The following is a 24,422-nucleotide window of genomic DNA, read 5'->3' on the forward strand; positions in this document are numbered from 1 at the left end:
AGCCAGCGCGTGATATGACGCGGTACGGGTTATTTTTCGTCGACAATCGATCGAATAATAATTGTTTTATTTTCAAAATGGCCAATCGACTTTTTCTTTGTTTTTCGTATGACCAGAGGATAATTTGCGCTGCGAAATTTATACCGCGCGCGCACGCAGGGCACAAATGTCGAGATGACGCCCTCTCCGGTTATAATAGCCTTCGCCTGATTAAAAACTTTCCACTTGATTAAAAATACCGCCGACGTGCCGTAGATTTAAATTGATACTTAGTAAATTAATTTGTTGCCCGTGGTGTACACTTGAAAAATGTGGGTTTAGCTGATCGGAATGACTGACTGAATCTTTGATCGAAAATCATCGAATGCTGTTCGTCGGAAATTTTCATTTCATCGGCGTCCAATCGATAAGTGTGTGCTCTATACGAGCAGTTCATTTGATTCTTGATTCTCTCACGAGTCCATGATGCCTTCTACCATTTTAGAGGGAAACCACAAATACAGCCATATCGACAAGCAGGTTCGAATCCTGCTGGCTGCTTACAGCGTGCGAGCAACACCTTAATATAAAGGCCGTGGTCCCGTCGAAAGGTTGAAAAATCCAATAGGGTTAGTCTTGGAAACCAGATCAGTGCAGGGTCACAAGCGGGGTCAAGTCCTGCTGGCTGCTCGCTGAGTGTGGGCAACGCTTTAAAGGCCGCTGAGTGTGGGCCAACGCTTTAAAGGCCGTGGTCTCGTCGTGGGGTTTAATGAAAAATCCAATAGGGTTAGTTTCGGGAAACATAGATCTGAACGACGTAAAGCAAAACAAAACAAACGTAAGATAAACTCTTTCGAATCCAAATAAACGACCCATCGAACTACAATCGAAATTTTGATTCGATGATGGACAGTTTTCACGATAGGTAGAACACAATATCCGTGTTGACGCGATGAGGAGAGAATCCCACAATGATAATAAAAAGTCCGAAAATGAAACTTCGAGATAGTAGTTTATTTCAACGTTTCGACTATATCCTAATAGTCATCTTCAGGAATAATGAGATACTACAGAAATTATGAGATATATATACAATCCAGAGACAAAGAGACTAATTCAGGTAATCAGAGATGATACAAACTAAAGGAAAATTAACGTAGAAACAGTTACACGCTAAAATAGATTAAAGGGAAGCAAACTAAGGGGTGATTATAAACAACAATAGTGAGTATAAATATAAATGAAACTTAAAGTCAGTAGTAAAAAGAAAGACAAACTAGGGGGCACTTAAATTAAAACAAAGGTGAATACAAGTTAAGTCAGAGACGAAATTGATGAGAGAACAAATAACAAATAATCAAAGGGGAAATCAAGTGTTGAGTTTAACCAGTTTACAAAGGAATTTTGATATAAGTTTATTATGGGGTGAAAAACCATTGTTAAGGTTTACAACGTTGTTCGAATTTTCAATAATTAATGCAGATTCCAAAATATGTCTTCTAGTTTTATCGCTGCAAGGGTAAATTAATTCTTTTTATTATCATTGTGGGATTCTCTCCTCATGGACAGTTTTATCGCCAGATATTTTAACGCCGATACTAGTCGGATAGAATCAAGAGGCCCCATAATTCTCTGAGTCATTGTATCACCCGATTTCAGTTGGAACAACCATCCTTTTAATGACACGTGACTACAACTCACACGGAGATTGGTCACCCGTCAGTAACGGTTTTCGCCGACGCACATATCGGAACAATGATTTTCTTGTGAAAATCAAGGAAGTTAGATTTTAAAAAAAGCCACCTGGAGCTCCCGGCACAAAATGCTATTGTTTTCCTACTGTCCGCTCACTACCGAACGATATAACGCATCGCCTCGACAGCGTAGGAACGGATGATCTTGGGAGGAGACTTGATCAGATCCGGCCTGAAGAATGGATTATATTCATTCAGATGAACCTCCGAACGAGTTAAGGCGATTTTCGCCGTCGATTGCGCGGCTACTTATCGCAATCGCGAAGTCTACTCGATCCGAGGGATTCATACACGAATACGCCTAATACGATAATTGAATGTTGATGTATCGTGAACCGTCACAGCAACCACTGAGTAACACGAAACGTTGTTGATTTGTTTTTTTTTCTAAGAGAAATACGTTGGTAACAAATCTAATGAGACAATGGTCAGTACCAATGCTATATATATAACGTTGCTACGTTCATTAACTCGGTCTTTTGACATTTCGACGCAATTCTTGAGTCACTTTCGACAATCAAACCAACTCCCCATATTCTTCGACCATCTATTGCATTACAAGAATCCCACAATAAAGACGAAAAAGTCCGAAAATGTTTTTCTCGAGCTAGTGTAGTTCATTCAACGTTTCGACTAACGTATTAATAGTCATCTTCTCAGGATCACTAGTCAATAATTGCAGTCAAACAGAGCCAAACTTGTATCTGCTGGTCAAAGAGCCTGTACTATATCGTACACGATTTCTTTGGAATAATTACCCTACCAGTTACATTGTAGTCCATCCTTAGCTTTTAAACATCAAATTAACAATCTTTTACCATAGCTTATTCTCGAGTACTCTTTTATGACTAACTGTTGATATACCATTTTCCAATTCATGTATCGTATTTTGGAAGCCAAAGAAGCAATTTTATAAATATATACATGGAATTCTGGTCAAATTTCTGGTCCCCCTGCTTCCATGCGGGCTCAACATTTTACATCTCGATCCAGCAAAAGATTATTTGTAAAAATCCCGCATTATAAGAAAAGAGAAAACCGAAAGTCCGAAATGTCTCCTTATACAAGTTGAATAAAGATGTGATACGAACTGTCACTTTTTGCGTTGCGGGAATTTCATATTCATTCTTACAAAAGTCGGGGCGTTTCATCAGAGGTTATCGATTATTTGCGTGTTGGTATCGCCGTGAACCTAAGCGATCTAACCAATTTGCATAATGAACCCCCTCCTTCCATCGCTTTTGAGAAATATCGAATTTACCTCCACAAACCATAAACGCATTAGTTAAAACAAAACCCCGATATACAATGCATTTATATATAGGCCTAAAATTATATATGAGCTCGAAGCAACCCCTATATATTTTTGAAATGCCGTCGTCGTAATTGACATCTTGAATTACTCCGCCCGTCAGCATTCATCTCAGACATACCAATCACGCTGGTATTGGCTTAGTTACACTAATTGGAACTGTTCAATTGCTCCATTCCCCCGCTCCGCGCCGGGCAAATACGCCATGACTTATTGTCACCGATAACCTTATTCCGTAATAAACGCCGAAACTCAACTTTCAACGTCGATTAAAAACGTCGGCGCGAAAAAAAAACTATCACCAGAGCGAAGCCCGAAGTTAAGTACGTTTACATGTGTACATCCGCGGTTGTTTATAGCCTGTAGAAATATATCAGATATGTTGTCACTGCGCGCCACTGCGGTTAACGTCCCTCACGACGAACCCACAGCGCCGCGCAATTAAGCCGACCGAAATAAAACAAGCCATCGAGTTTAATATATCGTCGCGATCGTCGTCGTTGTAATCACCAAGTACGATTTAGTTTCGTTTAATTCGATTCCGTTTCGCTCGTAGAAGAGAAAAACGAACGAAGAATAGCAAGAAGTTTCCTCAAAATTATACGCGATATAAGTTCCTCAAGCCGACAGTAAAACATACACGTGTTTGATCTTGAAATCGGGGTTGACCCTGTTGTTATTTATTTGATTGGTATAGATTTCGTTTCGATTTTTTTATTTGGTGTCGCTTATACAAACCCACCACACCTGCCGGGAGCGAAACGAGGGGAGCTGGATTACTTTTAAGAGCCTTTGAATATAGAATCAGTGAAATTGACGCTATAAAATATTATTTCATCATCATTATCTTTATCAGTTATTTTTTATATCTATCTTCCCAGTTATCCATCCACAGTAACATCATATCCTATATTCGAGTTATACCTCAAGTAAAACTAGCTTTACTCGGAAATGGCCGACTCAGACTTTTGACTAACTCGCACAAAAAAAACGAAATCATCTTTTTACTTCCTAACTTTTTTTCCTATCCTTTACTCGGACTTCGCTTACCTCGGAATAATTTTGCCGGTCCCAGTTTGTCCCGAGTTGGGCTAGGTTTACTGTAGGAAGTGAAGGGGAAAATAGATGTCGTTTTTGTTCGAGTTAGTTAAAAGTCTCTGTTAAGTTATGTCCGAGTAAAGCGAGTTTTATCATATTATGTCCAAATCGTCCATACGATAGATTTTGGAACGATGTACGGAAAATAAAGTATTAATGATCAATAAAGATAAAGTTAATCGGGGTGAGAAGCTGATTTTACCCTTGGATTGGAAAATAATGATAACATTTCTAGCCGGTTCAATACCTCATTTCCAGGGCTCGCGATTAATTGCGACACGTCGATTCCATTTCTTCTATTAAATCAGTTGACGTTATTCGATTTAGGAGTTCGTTCTGGTACTAATCAATATTGTATATCCAAATTAGAGGAGAATGATCTTAACGTTTTCTGTATTCGTTTTCTATCTTTCAGGCCAAGTATGATACTTCTACATCTACTAGTATTCACTCTCAGTCAAGCGAGCGCCTATGACTTCGAATCTCTGTGTCACAATCCGCAAGTGCAGCATCTGAAGACCGTCGTATCGCTATGCGACAGTTTCGGTAGATTCAGAGGAAAACTAGCCGTAGGTAAGTGCAGAAAAATCACATGCCTTTTTTTCGGCGATCTAAATAAGCGGAAAACGTCTCTCTTTTCGTTCGTTCGTTCGTTCGTTCGTTGAATCTCGAGGCCGTTTCATCTCTCTCAGCGTCTCGGAGATTTGTGCGCGAAATTGACGATGAACCACAACACAAACAATACACAGTGTACAGACTGAATATATATCGACGGTATTTTAGATGCCTTCCTTTTATGATGAAACAATATCACTTTACAGTGTTGTCCTCACATTCTCTCTCTCCCTATCTTTCTTCCTTCTTTCCCTCCTCTCACCTCCTCTCTCTGCTCTTTTTCCCTTATCTTCCCCTCCTCTCTCCCTCCCTGTTTTCTCGCCTCTCCCTCACATACTCTCTCTTCCTTCTCTTTCATCCTCTCTCCACTATCTCTTTCCCTAATCTTTCCCTCCCTCCTACTCCTCTTTCCTTCTCCGTTTTCTATCCTCTCTCTCTCACCTCCTCTCTCCACTCTCTCTCCCTCATCTTTCTCCCCTCCTCACTCATCTCTTCCTCCTTCCTCGTACCCTCCATCAACGACAGATATATAGTACCGCTAAACATTTTTATGGTATTCATCGGTAACGCTATATTTTCATGGCTCACAATCAATCTCTTAACTGTGGCCTCGATTCTGAGAAAATTATTATCAGAAATTGATTTCAGCTTGAAATGCGATCTTGCCATACGTTCGTATACCGCCGGGCAATCGCCCAGTAGAGGTCATAATGTATAGTATAGCAAATGAAAGAAGCCCTATTTATTGATGTTACTAGTACGGGGATAGGCAAATCGCGCGAGATAGAATTAGTATCAAAACCGACGAACTTGTCGACGTCAAAGCGACCATTTATCAAAACGACGACAACATGTTTCGTGTGGCAGTTATCATGATCGGGCTTATACCATCCGACACGGACATCTCCGGCGCTCGAAGAATACTGCAGCGCAGATTTATGAGATTAGTTGTCGAATCAAATCTTCCGTTGGTGAAACATCACGTCGTGCAGCCCCCCACGAGGACCTTCTAATCGCCGGGTTTATCAACGGATCGACTCGATTCATTGCAGATGATCACAATGGCAACACCGCCAGATGGCGTCACCAGCAACGTTTTGGAAATTCTTTCGATGTGAATATTTCGTAAACGAAATAGTTTTGCCTCCACTAACCATGAAAATGGTAGGATGACCGAGTAACTACTAGCGACACCTAATGGATCCTCGCTTACCTAGACTGGTTACCGCAGTTTCTATCTTCAATTAGAAGATCCAATCCCATATTGAATGGGACAGGCAACCAGTTTACTCGCTTGCCATTAACGGAATCCGCGATTGCCCCAGTAGCGTTGGAGGTGCCCACTCTGCCTCTATTCTTGGGCAGCTGTTTAAAACATTGGAGCTCGAAAGGCTTCCGAGGAGTTTTGCGTAATGAAAACCACGATGAATAGATTCAGAAAATAATATCGAAAATCTCCCCTCAAGCGGCGATAAAGTCACGTGATACGTTCCGAGTAATGATTTGAAAAATGTTGAAAATATCCGATCCCCCGGGTTCATTTCTTACGTGTAAACAACGTCGCCGTCGATGCGCCGACTCATACAGTCAATGTAAAGTATCGGAATATCGTAGTTGAAAATAAAAAACGTTTCGTATCGTCGATGCAGCTGTCCCCGATGCTGCGGGCGATGAATCGTTCTCTTCTACGAGCAAGAGATATGCAACGTATCAATACTTAATAATGGCTATGGGAAAATAGATCAGGGTGTTAAATTCTAACGGCTGCTGCGGTTGTCGCGGCTTTTTTTGACCCGGGGACAGTGTAACTAGTTTTAGAATTTATCCAAAGCGGAATATTCCTTCGGTGCCGATGTACAGCCGTCGGGCGCAGACGCCGTAAAACACGCGCAAATGAAAATTGCTTATCGGAAGTTAGATCGAAATTTGAATTTCCTGACGGCGATTTATAAATTCAAGGAGGAAACTCATCTTCAATTTTCGCCGGTGTTCGTTCGCTGTATCGTAATAGTTCTTCGCGCGATTTTTCTACTACGAGTTGTCTATAGAAATGTCGTTACAAATATACGTGAACCATCGACGATACGCTGTGAGTCCGTGTCGTATTATGACACCAAATCTAAACACTAAGAATGAAAAGTATAAGAGTTCGAAATGTTTCAACGCACTAAAATTAAATTCAAAGTTTCGACTTGATTCTAAGAGTTTCTTCATCGGCTATAGTTGTTTCAAAATTGTTTGAGATATTGCCGTCGGAAAAATACCGTATGGACTTTCCATTTCTACGATGTCCCACTTGTTAAACCGACCTTCGAGCAAATGGTTCCCGGGATGAATCAGTTGCGGATCGCAATATCCGTGATAAAACGATAAACGAGTAAAATTCCACAATAAATGAATTGATATTATGATATAGCTAAAAAGTTTATTACAATATTCGAAATATTTCGGGTGTCCACCAGTCTAAAATGACTAGCCAAATAAGTACACCGTATATGTGTTTATATAGAAGGTTATAGCAACTACCGGAAATATTTCTGATATTTTGATAAACTTTTTGCAGCGGTGAATTCATTTATTGTGGGATTTAACTCTTACGATTCCAGGAATAACGTATTCTCGAAGATGGCTATCGGAATATAGCCAAAACGTTAAATTAACCATCACTAAACCTCGACAAAAAAGATTTCCAATTTTTCTGCAATCTTATACAGTAGGATTGAGATCGTTACCGATACGTCTTATTTGATAAGAAAGCGGCCTCCGCAGTATGAACGCATATTCAGAGAATGAGAGATAGAGAGAGCGAACGGTCTCCGAGGAGGGCAATTAAACTATCACATCAGATCATCATGTCGTGTGATTGTGTTCCGTGCGCCGTTTGATATTAGCGATGTTCTAATCGCTTTCAGTAGTTTTTACGGCTGTTTCTCTTTGTCTCTCTCTCTGTGATCGTCATCCGTCGTCTGCAACTGCTGCTACTAAACCAACGACGCGCTCGACGACGGTGAATCTGATTTCGATACACGGAAACAATTGTAGCCGCCGCCACCGTTTGAGGATCAACTTGATTTGAATTGTCGTTAAATCGTAATTCTCCGTGATATCAAAGCGCGTGAATTGCGCATCAAAACTGCGAGGCGATTTTTAATCAATTCAAGGCAAAAAAGAATAAAGGAAATTTCCATGTTGTTTTGGATTTGAGAATGCTGCTCACTACTCAACCCTCGTAATCAGCAGTTTAAAACTTTTTGTGAGTCAGAAAACGTTGATACATGTCCTGCCTGAATACCGTATATCTTAAAATCGTCCCCTATGCGCGTGTACGATCCCGATCTGATCTCTCGGTACTCCCTACTTCCTAGTTCCTAGGTCCCCTACTCCCTACTTCCACTCCCTGGTCTCTCGGAATCTACTGAGAATCTACTGAACAAACCGTTTTTATCCCGAGAATATCACCCCGAGTCTTAATCCTAAATAAACTCCCCAACATTCTATATACAATAATCTAAAATACTCTGAAAATCTCTACAATTAAAAGATCGCCACTCAAGACCGTGTTTAACCAATACGGGTTATAGGCCTAACGTTCGTTACCGGAAGTAGGTATCAGTTTTCGCGTAAGCCAACTACATTTCAATGAAAATCCGTCGGTTCAAGTTTCCAGTAAGCATTTTCTCAAAAAATTGGAAAATCTTGGAAAAGGTGAGTGCGTCTATAGTTTTTGAGAAAATGCTTACTGGAAACTTGAACCGACGGATTTTCATTGAAATGTAGTCGGTTGACGCGAAAACTGATACCTACTTCCGGTAACGAACGTTAGGCCTATAACCCGTATTTTTATGAAATAATAATGGATACTAACTATGAATTAGCACAAACGAAGCCCAAAGATGTCAGTTTGAAGGGTCTTGGATGTCGATCTTACACTAAATGTTACCAAAACAGCAGATGTCCTGCCTAAAGTTGTATACAAATATTCTACAAACAGCATTACTATACTTAGCCAAAATAGCAAAATCGTTACATCTGCTAGATATTTCGTGGACGCAGTCATCAACACGTTTAAGGTCATTCTGTGAATTCAGTTTGTCGCTTGAGAAAATACTTGACACCGATGTTCAAATGTATATTCATTTTTCAAACTTCCAAGAAGAAACCGTTCGCTCGTCGAGCACCGAATATGATGCCACGACGGCTGGAAAAATGTACACGACGAAGTTCGATAGATGTGTTACATCGGGGATCAATGACGGTCAATCTTTGTTCTGATTTTATGTTCGTTCACGTTCTCGCAACACATGCGCACTTGACGTATTTTATTGTAAGTACAATCCTCCTCCGCCCCGTTCCGTGCATATACAGTCGTATAGAACATACGCCAAACGACGTGTGGGAGATTCATCGATTTCTTCGGGGGATTTCGTCAAAATTTATTTCGAAAAGAACTCGTCATATCGAGGAAATATACTAAGTTTTGGATGTACGCTTCAACTCAATGTGAGGCATTTTTAAAACTATGAGAGTATTCGACGTTTTGACTGAATTCTATGAGCCAAGTTTGCAAAAGCGGTCATAGAATTGAGTCTAAACGTCACTACTCTCTTAGTTTCGAAAACGGCCCACTTGAGCTCATAGAATTGAGTCTAAACGTCATTAATCTTTTAGTTTTGAAAATGGCTCATAAATTTGAGTCTAAACGTCACTACTCTCTTAGTTTTTTTGCAAATGGCTCATAGAATTGAGTCTAAACGTCACTACTCTCTTAGTTTCGAAAACGGCCCACTTGAGTCTAAACGTCACTACTCTCTTAGTTTCGAAAGTAGCTCATAGAATTGAGTCTAAACGTCATTACTCTTTTAGTTTTGAAAATGGCTCATAAATTTGAGTCTAAACGTCACTACTCTCTTAGTTTTGAAAATGGCTCATAAATTTGAGTCTAAACGTCACTACTCTCTTAGTTTTTTTGCAAATGGCTCATAGAATTTAGTCTAAACGTCACTACTCTCTTAGTTTTGAAAATAGCTCATAGAATTTAGTCTAAACGTCACTTCTCTTTTAGTTTTGAAAATGGCTCATAAAGTTGAGTCTAAACTTCACTTACTCTCTTAATTTTGAAAATAGCTAATAGAATTGAGTTTAAACGTCACTACTCTCTCAGTTTTGAAAATGGCTTACAGAATTGATTGTAAACGTCACTACTCACTTAGTTTTTGAATATGGCATAGAATTGAGTCTAAACGTCACTACTCTTTTAGTTTTTGAAAATCACTATTAGATTATTGAGTCACTTCTCTGTTAGTTTGTTTTTACAAATGGCTCATATAATTAAGTTCTAACGTCACTACTCTCTTAGTTTTTTTGCAAATGGCTCACAGAATTTAGTCTAAACGTCACTATACTCTCTTAGTCTTTTTGCAAATGGCTCATAGAATTTAGTCTAAACGTCACTATACTCTCTTAGTTTTTTTTGCAAATGGCTCATAGAATTTAGTCTAAACGTAACTATACTCTCTTAGTCTTTTTGCAAATGGCTCATAGAATGCAGTCTAAACATCACTACTCTCTTAAGTTTTTTTGCAAATGGCTCATAGAATTAAGTCCAAACGTCACTACTTTCTTCATATAAGGGTTGAAACCAATATCAACTCGCGTTGATGCAATTGCGAGGAACTATTCGAATTGATAGTTTCCCCGATGCGCACTATAGTTATCGGCATAAAGGGAGTTGATCTTGTCAGCGTAATCCTCGCCAATAAAAGGCCCAGAAGATAGGTACAGGCTAGATCCGCGTGTACTACATGTCGAGAAAGCTTCAAATCGCATTAGCTAACCGTACACCGGGCTCGTGGCATCAGAAACCGATATCTCAAGCATATGTATATGAAGAGCCAGATTCTACTTGAAAGTTACCCCACAGCCGAAAACGCAGAGCAGACTTTATCGATGATTTCATAATGCAGAGACTGGTCGAAAAATTAAAAAAGATTTTTCACGAGTTATATTACTTCACGGTTATTTCACTTAATATATGCGAAGTTCAAGAAGTACAATCGCCGGTGGATTGAAATTAACATGTCCCGTAGCCTCGGCCTCCAACAGTATTTCAACATAAGATTGTTAAGATAGCGAGACATTTTGATCGCTAGAATTTCAACAATATTTAACCACGTTTCATCGGCACGATTACACTCTTGAATTTCAACCTCCTCGAAATCCCCTTAATTTGTAATTTGATCTCTGTGACTGCCACGGGGGCTGAACGGTGGCGTATTCCAACGCCGCGGTCTTGGCAAACTATTCATTTATTGGGCGTAGAAAAAATAAGAATAAGGCCGCACAAAAATATATCCTGTTTCTCGGGCGGGGCAATTACCGTTTGGGTACGTAGGTGGGACATTTTGTTTTCGTTATACAGAAAAAGAAATTCGGGTATTCTTCTAACAATGGGTGGGTCACCGTAAATAATTTTTTAGATGACCAAATTTCAAGTTAAAAATATGATTTGCAGCTGGAAGACCATCGATGTATATTTCTAAAACATAAGTTATTTCATCCAAAACTTCGAAATAGGGTCGGCAGGCAATTTTATTATATTTCGAAAATGATTATTTGAAATGACGAAATATCGGTTTAGTCGGAACCGAGGGTTTTTCTTTTGGTGTGACCAAAGGTCTAATTTCACAGTCATTCAAGACCGTAAGTCTAAGACCATTTTAGTCCGGTAGCTAATCTAACAACTCGAGGCTAGTCTTAAGATTTAAGACCACTTAACAACCAGATTAAGTTACAAGTGGCATGGTAACATTTTAGACAAACTTATCCCAAACACTATTTGAGTGGATATCGTAGCATCGATTTCACACTATATATATATATATATATATATATATATATATATATATATATATATATATATATATATATATATATATATATATATATATATATATATATATATATATATATATATATATATATATATATATATATATATATATATATATATATATATATATATATATATATATATATATATATATATATATATATATATATATATATATATATATATATATATATATATATATATATATATATATATATATATATATATATATATATATATATATATATATATATATATATATATATATATATATATATATATATATATATATATATATATATATATATATATATATATATATATATATATACAATTTTGTCTGTTCTAATGAGACTGGTCGACACATCGGTATTTTGACACGTCGTCTCGTAAATGTTGAACTTCAATCCCGAATGTACCAGCTTCAAAACTCATCCAGACTTAGGGCTAAGAAAATGATACCTCGTTTCTCCTAATCGGCCGGATCATCATTATGATGTAAACTGCAACAAAATTTGAAATCCAGTTCATTTCTATAACACTGCCGTTTCTTGATTGTTAGTTTGATCGTGATTTAGAAAATATAGCGATCTACTACAGGGAATAAATATACAAAGGCGGCCGGATGGGTCAACTTTTTTAAGCTCAGCAGAAAGGAGAAACGCCGTATGAATCTTGTGAGCCTTATATAGGATTCGTACACGACGATCATCATCATCACAGTTTTTTTTTTTGGGTTGGCGCTGCGTTCAACGTTACAACGCCAATTGAATATCCGATCCGAAAAGTGTACGCCGTGTCTTTGATCAAGGAAATTGTTCCGTTCGGTGACGTTGCGCCGTTAAGTGCCGCGTACTCGTCGCGCTGATGTTTTCTCAGCGCGCTTCACTTCATCTACGATTGATTTATACGAAGATTTATTGCTTTAAGGAACATCGGAGCTCACAATTGTGCACGTGACGTCTGTCCTTTTACAGGATTCAGGTGTCGCTTACGGATAGACATTTTTGATTTTATCTGATCTACCGTTTTCATCAAACGATTTTAATCAATTCAATTCGCTTATCGTTGTTCGGTGTGAATGAAAATTCTGTGCAATGTAATCAAAACATAATCATGATATTTTCCAAGCTTCCATTTGAGCGTGTTTTCCAAGAGGCAAACTGCCGCCAAGACCCATATACATTCAACACCTATATAACCAATGTGTTTACACAAGACAGAGTCATACGATTTAAGACAGTATAATATATATATCAGACCTAAGTCTCAACTTCATAACTTTCGTATATCACGCCGAGTCCGGGGAAGCGCGAAGGCTTCAATTTGCAAGTTCATTGCAAGTTAGACCAGACTCGTTTTTACCCTAGATATAAAGGAGTAATGATAATGATTTAATAAGGATTTGATGATAATTTATTGTGCAACTTGAACGGGCAACTTGTCACTATTTAGCCCGAGAGGCGTAACCTTCATCACAACTTCATCGCAAGTCAGGCCAAACTGGTTTTCACTCTAAATTGGAGTTATTCGCCGCAAATCTGAAATCTAAGTCACTGAACCAAGTTCCACAAATTTCGGCTATGATTTGATTCATGTCAAATTAGTTTCACTCCCTTAACTGAAACTGAGTCCTGGGTTGAGATTCGTACATAAAGATGAAGATGCAGAGACCCGGTAGATGATTCGATTCAATAGTTCACTTCCGATGTTTCAACCCGTAACCGGACCTCGGTCCGTTGGTGGTCAAATCCGTACATGGAAGAAGCGTGCACCCGGTCCGACGAATTTCGGTTATGATTTGATTCGACTTGAATTATGTATTAATTAAAAAAAACTATATCTGAATTACACGCGAAAAAAATCCGATGCTGAAAAGAAGAATTATCAAGTATTTACCACCCGTACTGGCAGCAGTACTGGTAGGAGTATGAATAATTGCTTAGATGGCTGAAAGCTGATGCCCGGTGGCGTGTACAGCGAGCGGCAAACATTTACGACACTGAAAGACACATCAAACTGACGTTTGTTGTGTTTCTCCCTTGACAGTTTGTCGCATTATTTGATTCGCCGTTCGTTCATATTGCGGCGAAATAATGACGGCGTTCTCGACATATTTGTCAGCGGTTTGTTTTATCAATCGCGGGTCAGTAGATATAACATATATCGAGTGGAGAAAAATATGCGACGTTCGTTTTCCCTCGACAAAAGAGTCCGCCTCTATTCCAGCCTCTGCCTCTGCCTCTGCCTCTGCCTCTGCCTCTGCCTCTGCCTCTGCCTCTGCCTCTGCCTCTGCCTCTGCCTCTGCCTCTGCCTCTGCCTCTGCCTCTGCCTCTGCCTCTGCCTCTGCCTCTGCCTCTGCCTCTGCCTCTGCCTCTGCCTCTGCCTCTGCCTCTGCCTCTGCCTCTGCCTCTGCCTCTGCCTCTGCCTCTGCCTCTGCCTCTGCCTCTGCCTCTGCCTCTGCCTCTGCCTCTGCCTCTGTGTGATTATCTTATTATATCTACTTCATTTCTCAATATTCTATTGTATCTTAACGATTCTTGTGTTTTTATACTTTGTAAGGCGCCGTGAGTGATTGAATTCAATTAATACACCCGGTTGAAACGGCTACTCTACGAAATCTTAACTAAATCAGAATAAGATGCTGCGATCGGCGCAGTTTCAACGCTACTGGTGCGGCGGTGTTGTAAAAGAAGGCCCGTATCGCGAAAAGGATGAAAAACCTCGACGATTTATTCAATTTTTCCTAAAAACGATAACCCCTCGAGCATATAGACGAGCCGAATCCGCAATGAATATTCCACCTTTACCCGTTGTGAAACTACTCAATAACGGTAACCGGCGATATCATCGAAGATTATACGGTGTTATACTCCCCAGTCGAAACTGCAAACACACCACGCCGCGCGCGCAGACAAAAAAAAAATGAAACGCTTCCTGAAAAGGCATTATTCAGAAGCGGTTGTATAACACCGAGAAGACGCTTTGGTGGCTGTTGAGAAGCATAACAGTTTGAAATATGAGCTCTATCAGCGCGATTTCCTCGCGGTTGACCGACCCAGCTTAGAATCGAGCAGCCGACAGAGAGAGAGAGAGAGTTTAGATCGTGTAGAAACTAATCGAATCGTGTATTCGGGTATCCGCTTTCGCGCGCGCGCGCGCGTTATATCGAATTCCGCCGTCGAACAACGAGTTTAAACGACCGGACTGGCTTCTTGTCTCCGGCGATACTCGATCCGACCGACTGAGCGCGCGCGAGCGAGCGCACAGTCAACCGGAATTACTCGACTCGAGATATATTCCCGTAATTCGATGACGCGATTTTCATTCCTGTTTTCGGTCGACGACGAAACGGTTTCGATGTCGTTTAGATTTAATTTAGATACCCGTGCACGCTAAACCGCAGCGATGAAAGCGATCCGATTCTAATACGCGCAAACAATGAAACGTCGTTTATCGAATTCTGTTTTTATGACGTTCTTTATCTAGCGATTTCCTAGTGCAAAAACTGGCAATCATTGCCGAGATTTTGCCGGATCGCCGGGCCGCGGCTTTATGTAGACCCAAATACTCATTAACGCGAATAGCTGAACGAAAGACCGTCATTTTCGTATGATTGACAGAATTTAACGTTGAAACGATATAATCTGACGGTAAATTCGATTCAAAGCGAATAATAATTGAATCAGCCGTTATTTTCATCGATTCAATATCAATACAGTCTACTATGATATAACAAGTATCGAAATACGAAAACTTGATGGTAATTTTGAGTTGTCAAGTTTTTAAAACTGGAATATCGTAATCGAAATAACCGGTTCGAAGCAATTTCAATGGCTCAATATAAACATCACACAGATAGGGCGAACTTTGGTTTGCATAGTCAGACGGCTAGCGGTCGGAACTGATAACCGAACGCACTTTTTAGTTCGGTCGTAACGTATTTCACCGCGGCCATCTTGAAACTGTAGGTCCGGGGCCGGTACCATAGTCATGGCTTAGACTTAAGCCCAGTCTAAGACCATGTTAGTTATAATATAGCTAATCTAACAACTTAAGGCTAATCTCAAGACTTAAGCCCACTTTTGTACTTAAGTATCGACTGTGGAACTGGCCCCCCGAACTACAGCGACCGTGCATGCTCAAACGCGTGGTTTCAACCGAAATTCTCCGATAAGCCCGTTCGATTTCAATTTCGATGAGAAATGCGCAGATTCTAATATTCAGCCAGACAAACCGATGAGATGGGTGGATGAGGACAGACAGTGTTAAAAGGCCACTATATGGATCGCGTATCGATTGCGCGCTGTTCATTGCGGTCGATTCTAACTCGAGAAATATAGAATTCTTTGATAACGTTGATATTTGTTGATAAATCAAACGTTCGTTCATTAGCTCGTTATCGAAAGCGATCGTCGATTTTTTAGCGTCATTCATCGATTATTCATTAGGAAAAAATACGGCGTTTCGTTTGTTCGATATTGTTTCAACGATATTTACGATTTTTGCCGCTCTTCTGATCAAAGCCCGGCGGTTTTCAAAACGCTTTCATCTCCCGTCGAAATCGATGACGAAGACATTCAGACGTCAGCCGTTTATAGAATACCCGTTTTTTGTTTGTTTGTTTTCAACGCAAAATAATATTGTACGCTCTTATAGTCTATATATACGTCCATGACTGAAGCCGATGTGGCCTTTGACAGCCGGTGGGCGTGGCTACGCCGTATCCTAAAATTGAAGTGTCCATTACAGTCGGTAAAGATACCATTTAATAAGCGACGCTTTAAAAGGGATTGGTCAGAAGGACGCGGTGACTGTTAATTACGGGGGTGTTTGTAACGTCGCAATGTCGTTACATCTATTTATAAGTGCATTAGGTGATAGATATCTTTGATATTTCCTGAATGTATATAGAGCCAAATTGCGAAGAATGCACTTTGCTGGTTGCGCAGTTTAGTGAAAAATTTAGAACGACTATAAAAGTTTGGATGAATGTCAAAGACGCACCCCTCCCAACCCCCCCTCTCTCCCTCCCTAACATAATATTCGAAGCGAGGTATAACACAAACCAGTTCTTTAGGGAGACCAGAGTTTTTTTCGATGGTTGCCTACTTTCGTAAAGCGGTAGATGTAATCTTTTTTTCATCACCTCAACCCGCTGAGCGCCACTCTGATAAGTGATATAGGTTCGAGATCTTTTTTCTCCCGAATAAAGGGAGAGGCCAGACAAGAACAATAATCGACCAAGAAACCCTGTCGCTACCGGGAATTGAACCCACGAACCCAGCGACCAGTTTCAAAACGATGGCTTAGATTTAAGACCAGTCTTAGACTGTCTTAGTTCTATAGTCGATGTAACAAAGTTAAGACCAGATTTAAGACCACTTTTAGACCCGGGTAAAAACTGGCATGGCGATAACGGAGATTTCGCGCTGATCTAGAATTATTTCCTCTTATACGAGAATGTGGTTGACATCGGCATTTCTGGCGTATAATTGCGGTAGGTTTTTTCATGTCTGACAACCAAGGGCCGATCTGTGTTTTACCAACACAAACTATAACAATACGACTAATTGTCGCAAATTTGCTGTTCTTTGAATGCAAATCAACGACAGCGAATGAAAGCCCGTCGAACGCGATGAACAGTTTGTCAGCAAAGCTCCGCCGGGATATGAGACACTTGTTCGACTGAGCCGCGGGCGGATACGTTTCCGTGCAGAGCAACGGACGGAAGATGCCATAAAATATACCAACTTGCAATTATACATATTCATAGTTGTAACTAGCCTGCCTCGTCGTGTGGGAAGGCTACATTGCGACTTCAGACTGTTCTTTGACGAGAACAGTTCAACTTTGCAGACAAATTTTTGATTAAGCCGGTTGCAATTTTCCCGACAGGGTTCTGATGTTCAACGGCCAATAGAGAATAGCATCCGTAGCAAATTCTAAATGTACTTCGTCTACATTCAAATTCTGTATTCATTCCATGCTTTTGATTTGAGCAAAAGAAGACTTTTTAGCATTACTTCAATACAGTGCAAATCGGATATGGAAACGACGGTTTATTGACACTGCACAATTCTGCTAGCCATTTTGAACACATATTTGAGAGGTATTTATATCAAGAAAAAATATTATATTCCAGAAAGACAGATAAATAAATCCCCGAAAGACAGATTACAAGCTCCAGCTCAACGAAAAAGTTGAACTCAAATTTTGGTGTAATTGCTGTAAGAGTGCGTCGTGTTTTCAATCAGGACAACAATTCAAACTTAACAATTCTAAACGTTTTTCACGGATGCAACTGCTTCGAGCCGATAAAGAATAAACATCGAAATAAGTTAGAAACGACGGTTCATAGATCGAAAAGAGTTCGAGTACTTTTACCGACCAGCGCCGACGAGGCGTGCCGCATAAGCATTCCTCGCGAACGTAATTCAGTCAATTCTTCCCAATTAATACGTATACGACACGACATGCCGCGAAACTGCGCTGGCATTTTAATTCGCTTCACTAATTCTATTTTTGAAAAAAGAAAACATCGATAAACAAAGTCGTGCGTCGACGTGGTGTTCGCCGTGAGTATACAAACACGCGAAGAGTTTTATCAATTTTTTTACAATTTTTTGACGTCACGTAACAAATACGCGAGTCTAATTCGAGCGCCAGCGCGTGCTGGGCGAGCTTTGATCGAGAGAGTTTTACGGATCCATAAATAAAACGTCGCTTACAAGTCACTTTTCGAAAGGTAAAACCGCGAAAAAAGTGATGACGCATATTTTGCCATCGATTTCCTGGATTGATTTTTTCAGATCGCGTTATTAACTGAACGCCGACATTTCGATGAAGCTAATTTCTACAGGGAAGCCGATTTTTATAGCCCGGTATTCTTATCCCGTCCGCGCAGATGTATCGAAAACTACTCGATGCAAAGTTGTAATTTATGAGTTCCGATATCTTGCAGTCAATGAATCCTCCCATCGTCACCAGCCATGGGACTCGAACTCGCTGAGCTTAAGCCGTCCCGAACTGGTGGAAGCGAGTTCGGGTAGCGATACCGGACCCCTGGCGAGCGAGGATGGAACCTGTGATCGACGATCGCGTCGCGTTCGGTGTTCGAATCCCAATTTTTCTCCAATTTCTACTTCTTTTCTCAGTCCAACATTACCGCGCGCATCCGTATTATAGGTAATGTTATTTCAGTTGTTGGGAATTAACTCTAGCCGAAGAAAATTTAACTCATTCGAAACCGATGGCGTTCGTCACCGCCGACCTAAGATTACTACACCAGTTGCGGCTGGTGGCAAGTGGACCAAACCCGCCTTCATCTTCACTATTGCGGGGTGAACTTCGGTTATCGGAGTTATTAATTATATTTATTTAAGTGAAACGGGCTCTAAAACGAGTCCATGGTGAAACCGAATGTTAGTCGGAAATAAAGTGCGGAAATACTACCAGATTGAGCATTGTCGCTGTAGTTCGGAACTATTTCCAAAATGGCCGACACTATATGAACTACGTTGTAGTGCGCTCGGTTATCAGTTCCGGCCGCTGACCGTCTCACTAGTGGTCGGAACTGCAAATAGTCGTCCATAACTCCGATAACCAAAGTTCGGCCCGACTGTCGATGATCCATAACTATATCACAATTCAAACGTTTACGGCAACCGACAGCAGTCCAAAAACATATCCCGATATAACTAACATGCTCTCTGTCTTGTCTCTTGGTATCCATTACTATGCGCAAACTTCGTATGTCTAAAGGCAATATGCTACTGTTCGCTCCGTATCGCGTTTCATCGGGAATCGATTGACATTCCGCGGCCGAATAGAAAAAAAACAACGTTAATCATTCGCTTGTTTTCGACAACGGCAATTTCCTTTCGACGACAGTCGGACATCGACATTAGAAAGTTCATAACATCGGAAGCAAATATTTACCGTTACTCATTGTCGCCGTTTGGGCAGCAGTCTGCCGCGCGAGCAGCCGAACGAGTCGTGAGCGCGCATTCTGCCGAAATTCCACAAGCGCCGTCCCGCGGCTCGATTACAACCGCCGCCATCTCATAAACCAACTTGTCAATTCGACGATATTCGACGACACAATTCGAAAACAATGTATAAAACCAGTCCGTAATTAACTGAATACCCAATACTTAATCGTATGCTAAGCGTGCGATCATCGAAAAGAATTTAGCAGCTACAGTTTTTTTCATTAGGAATGCAAGCACTATAAAGAAACAAGCAAAAAGAACTTAGCAGCTACAGTTTCTTTTAATTAGGAATGTAACCGCTCTATTTAAAAAAAGAAACAAGCAAAAACGTCCTAAATTCTGTCTTTAAACTCATATTATGTGGATTTGATTCTTTTTCAACATTTTCAACATTTCACAACATGTTCTGTTGTAACTCAGTATTCCTGAAGATGAATATCAGAATACAGTCGAAACGTCGAATAAACTGCGATAACGCTAGGGAACATTTTCGGGCTCAATTTTGTCGTTGTTACTGCGGGATTCTCGTTATGTATTGATAACATTGATACTGAAACGCTCTGTCGCGGTCCTCCGTAAGACTCGCGTAAATAGACCTTTTTGGAAGTAACAAGGCGCGGAGATCATTCATATTGCGAGGATTCTTCAAAAATCGGCGCGCAGTTTCATAAATGTTCGGGTTGATCAAAACATTCTGCGGGATTCGTCTCGAATACAATTCACAACCCTTTAAGTCACACGATAGACAATCAAATTGGACAAATAGATCATCATATTACCATATGATAATAAATATTATTATTATCATACTATTATTATTATGTAATAATATGATAAATATCATTATTATCATATTATTATCTATTATTATTATTAAAGGATATTTTTTCCTCAAATCAACTTCTAGTAGATCGAAAATGGCCATTTTATACTGATTGGAATTTAGCAGCTAATTTTTCTTTTTTTTCTATTAAGAACGTCGCGGTGCTGCATTCAATTTTCTGCAGCCGATATAAGGAAAAAAAATGCAATTAAAAATTACATTTATTGAACAATCTTAATATGAGGGTGTAATTTGTTGGATGCCCAACCTTGTCAGCCACAAGCGCGAATCACTACTAAAAAAAGAACTTCAAAATTCAATCAATTCATAGGTTTTGTTTAATGATTGACAATTCAAATTTGTACGTATAGATTTTCAAGCATAATATTGAGGGAAATTTTTTCCTCAGATCAACTTCAAATACTAGATCGATTCGATAAACTGACTGTGTGTCATAAGGAGTTGCGTCAGCTTGTTCGGATGGAATACGCGTCGCAGCCGACATCGGCTCTAATTCAATTAACGATTTTCTTCTTTTTTTCTCCCTTTTAAACACCGCGCTTCAAACGACCGTCGATTTAGCGCCGCATCAACGTATCTATTACTTTCAAACACCATCAAACATTCATCATCGACTAAACTATTAGACAAATACCGATAAACAGGCGTGGCGACGATATATATACTGAATTCAAACCTCAAAACTTTTAGAAGATCGATTCGAACTAAGCCGGCGGGGATACCGATTTTTGAGACGGGTACTTAAAGCGCCGTATTGAAGTGCCGGCAACCCGAAACTCGCAGCATCCTCGACGGGTGATCGTTAATCGTATCGGGATATTTAAAGAAAAAAGCATTTCACCAAGTTTACATAAGTTCAAGTTAGTTTATTCATCTGACATAGCGTAGATTTGACGGCCGTCCGTCGATCTCTATATAAAACAGCGAGAATGCACCGATAGTCCGCGCAGGCGCGGTCGATTGTGAAAACAAACTATCGGTGGTACTCGGTTAATCGTCGATCCCGACGAGGAAGACACGGCGGAGATTGTATTAAAATAACGCTAGATAATAGCGCAGCAATAACAGCGGCAGCGGCAGCGGTAGCCAGCTGCAGCTGTGTCAACCTGTGAACGCTTAACCGGTTTCGTGTAAGAGATCGATCGTCGCTCTGATAGTTCTAAACCGGCATCCATCATCATCGCCTCTCTCTTTCTCTCTCTCAGAATTCCCTGATTTCATAATTGGCGAAATAGATCCGTGTTCGAGTGGGTGTACGTCAAGCGTCACGTTAAGTTTAACGTCTTGAGAAAGAGACGGAGAGTGAAGGGGATAGAGTAAGAGGGGAGTTAAGAGCTATTTCTGCTCGTATAGTATGTCGACCTTTAAGCTTCTTTTTTTTCGCGCATCTTATACTTTCCCATCGGCACCAAATGAATTGAAATCTACTCTATGGCATGGCCCATTCGATGTAAAATCTACGATCCGAATTAACAGACGAAAATCGTCATTTTAAGCAACATCAGTCTGATCAAACCAGGCCCTTACCGAAATGGTCCACGTCAATTCGAACTTCAGCTTTTTACTCTTAAGTGCTTTAAAACAATGCAGTTTTAGAATGTACAGCTTTCATAACGGCGCTTTACATGAAAATATATCATTGTCATTTCAGCGACAATAAAATTTGCCTATTTCACAAATCACGATTTATAACGACGGTTTTCCCGTTTTCTCTTTGCCAGGTCCCGAAAATGCTTACTTCAACGAACCAAAACGCAACCGCGCCACCTACGTACGATTCGGAAGAGACGTCACCCACCAACAGCAGACGAACTCGGCAGCCGATAGTCAGGAGCAACACAAGACCGCGTGGTCGCAAAACGGCGAGGGATACCTCCGTTTCGGAAGGTCCGTCACGAGCGGCGCTCACCACGATCTCCAGAAGAGAGACGCCGAAAAACCGAATGACCAGATCCCGACTCCGGTCATCGACTCGGACGCTGAATCGGACGCCGTCAAGCGGTACATCCGCTTCGGTAAGCGATACATGAGATTCGGACGAAGCGGCCTCGACGACGAAAACGAACCGGACAAACGTTACATCAGATTCGGCAAAAAGGACTCAGATCAGCTGGAAAAACGATACATCAGATTCGGTAAAAGGTTCGACGAGGGCGAAGAGGACTCCGATGACGATGATGATGAAAATATCGATGGCGACGATATCGAGAAACGGTACACTCGTTTCGGTAAACGATACATGCGCTTCGGTAAACGAAACGACTTTTTAAGGTTCGGGGAACCGACCGAGAAGCGATACATCCGATTCGGCAAGAGAAACGACTTCCTCAGATTCGGCAATCCGGCGGAAAAGCGATACATACGATTCGGCAAACGAAACGATTTCCTGCGATTCGGGGAGCCGGCCGAGAAAAGGTACATGCGTTTCGGCAAGCGAAACGACTTTCTCAGATTCGGGGAACCGGCCGAAAAGCGGTACATACGATTCGGCCGCAGCGAAGGCAGTGACGACATCGACGACGAGAAACGATACATGAGATTCGGCCGATCCGGCGACGGCGCCGACAAACGATACATTCGCTTCGGCAAAAGAAACGACTTCTTGCGATTCGGCAACGAAAAGCGATACATGCGCTTCGGTCGTAACGACGAGAGCGCCGCCGATAACAACACCGCCGCCTCGAAACGATACATACGCTTCGGCAAACGGGCCGCCGATGCCGCAGACGAGAAGAGCAAAGACAAAAACGACGTCGTCCCCGCCGAGAGTAAGATAGCCAAGAAGAGAAGCGTCCGATCGGTGAAAGAGGTGCCCGGTGCCGCCGACTCGAGCGAGGCCGACGAAGAGCTGGCCAGATTGGCGAGATACCTGAAGATGAACGAGAACGCTATGGGCGACACGATTGGTGGTTACATCCGATTCGGCCGCGAAGAAGACGACAACGACGATTCCGACGATGAGAATGACGATTTCACGAACGCCGACAAGCGTTATATTCGATTCGGTAAGCGGTACATGCGTTTCGGGCGATCCAACAGCAACAACGATAACGACGACTTGAACGATTTCAATAAACATTTTGCCCGCGTCGCGAAAAACGTCGCCGGCTATACAAGGTTCGGCCGCGGAGGGTCGGGTACGGGGTACATCCGGTTCGGGTAATCGGCTCCACGAACTCCGCTCCGTCGAACCGTAACCGAAAACGAAGTCTATAATACCCCTAAACCAAGCTCGTACGCATCGACTCGAAATTCCCACCGCCGCCGCCGCCGTCGTAGTCGTGTGGACATTCTGATGATTTATTTCGAAATGTTGGAAAATGTTCTAAAAAATGTCGTTTTAATGAAGAAAAACAAAAGTGAATTTCAATGTGAACCACAGCATCAAAACGTAGCAAATAATATTAGTTGTTTTATTCTTGTGTGAAAGACTCGAGTATATATTGTTGTCTATGATGCTTGTAAAAAATATAAATGATATTTTATTAACATCGAGATTTTAGTATATGATTGATCCATAGAGTTTTTCTCCTCTAATCCGCAGAATTCGAGTTTTTGTCGTATTTCATGTTTGAATCGTTTTCATTATTTCACTCGCAAACTTATCACTATCACGAATGAATTAATTGATTTTCATATCGAAATTACATTACGTCATTTTGTGAGGATTCAATATGAATGTTCTTACAATATAGTGAAATTATAGAGTACAGGAGACCTACAGAAGCCGAGTGATAATGATAATAATTTTTGTTTTTATCATTATTATTATCATCATCATTATTATCATTATTTATTTCCATTTAACTAAATTACGAGACTCGGTTACTACAATTCAGAACAAAAATAGATGTTAAACGAGCGACCCAATGCAAGCCTTTCAGGGCTGTACTGACATATAGCTTACAAGGGACTGGACCCACGTGCAATATGTGTG

The 24,422-nt window shown here is 40.8% G+C and overlaps 1 protein-coding gene across 1 annotated transcript in view; it reads left to right on the forward strand.

Annotated features, from left to right (window-relative positions):
- Positions 1–23,952, forward strand: part of LOC141912723 (uncharacterized) — a 38,092-nt gene extending 14,140 nt beyond the window's left edge. The window contains exons 2-3 of the mRNA XM_074804082.1: positions 4,559–4,716; positions 22,207–23,952. Of these exons, the coding sequence (XP_074660183.1) occupies positions 4,566–4,716; positions 22,207–23,648 (1,593 nt within the window). The 5' untranslated portion in view covers positions 4,559–4,565 and the 3' untranslated portion in view covers positions 23,649–23,952. The remainder of the gene's footprint in view (positions 1–4,558; positions 4,717–22,206) is intronic.
- The last annotated feature ends 470 nt before the right edge of the window (positions 23,953–24,422 follow it).

The sequence above is a fragment of the Tubulanus polymorphus genome, chromosome 11 (genome assembly GCF_964204645.1).
Source record: "Tubulanus polymorphus chromosome 11, tnTubPoly1.2, whole genome shotgun sequence".
Taxonomy (NCBI): domain Eukaryota; kingdom Metazoa; phylum Nemertea; class Palaeonemertea; order Tubulaniformes; family Tubulanidae; genus Tubulanus; species Tubulanus polymorphus.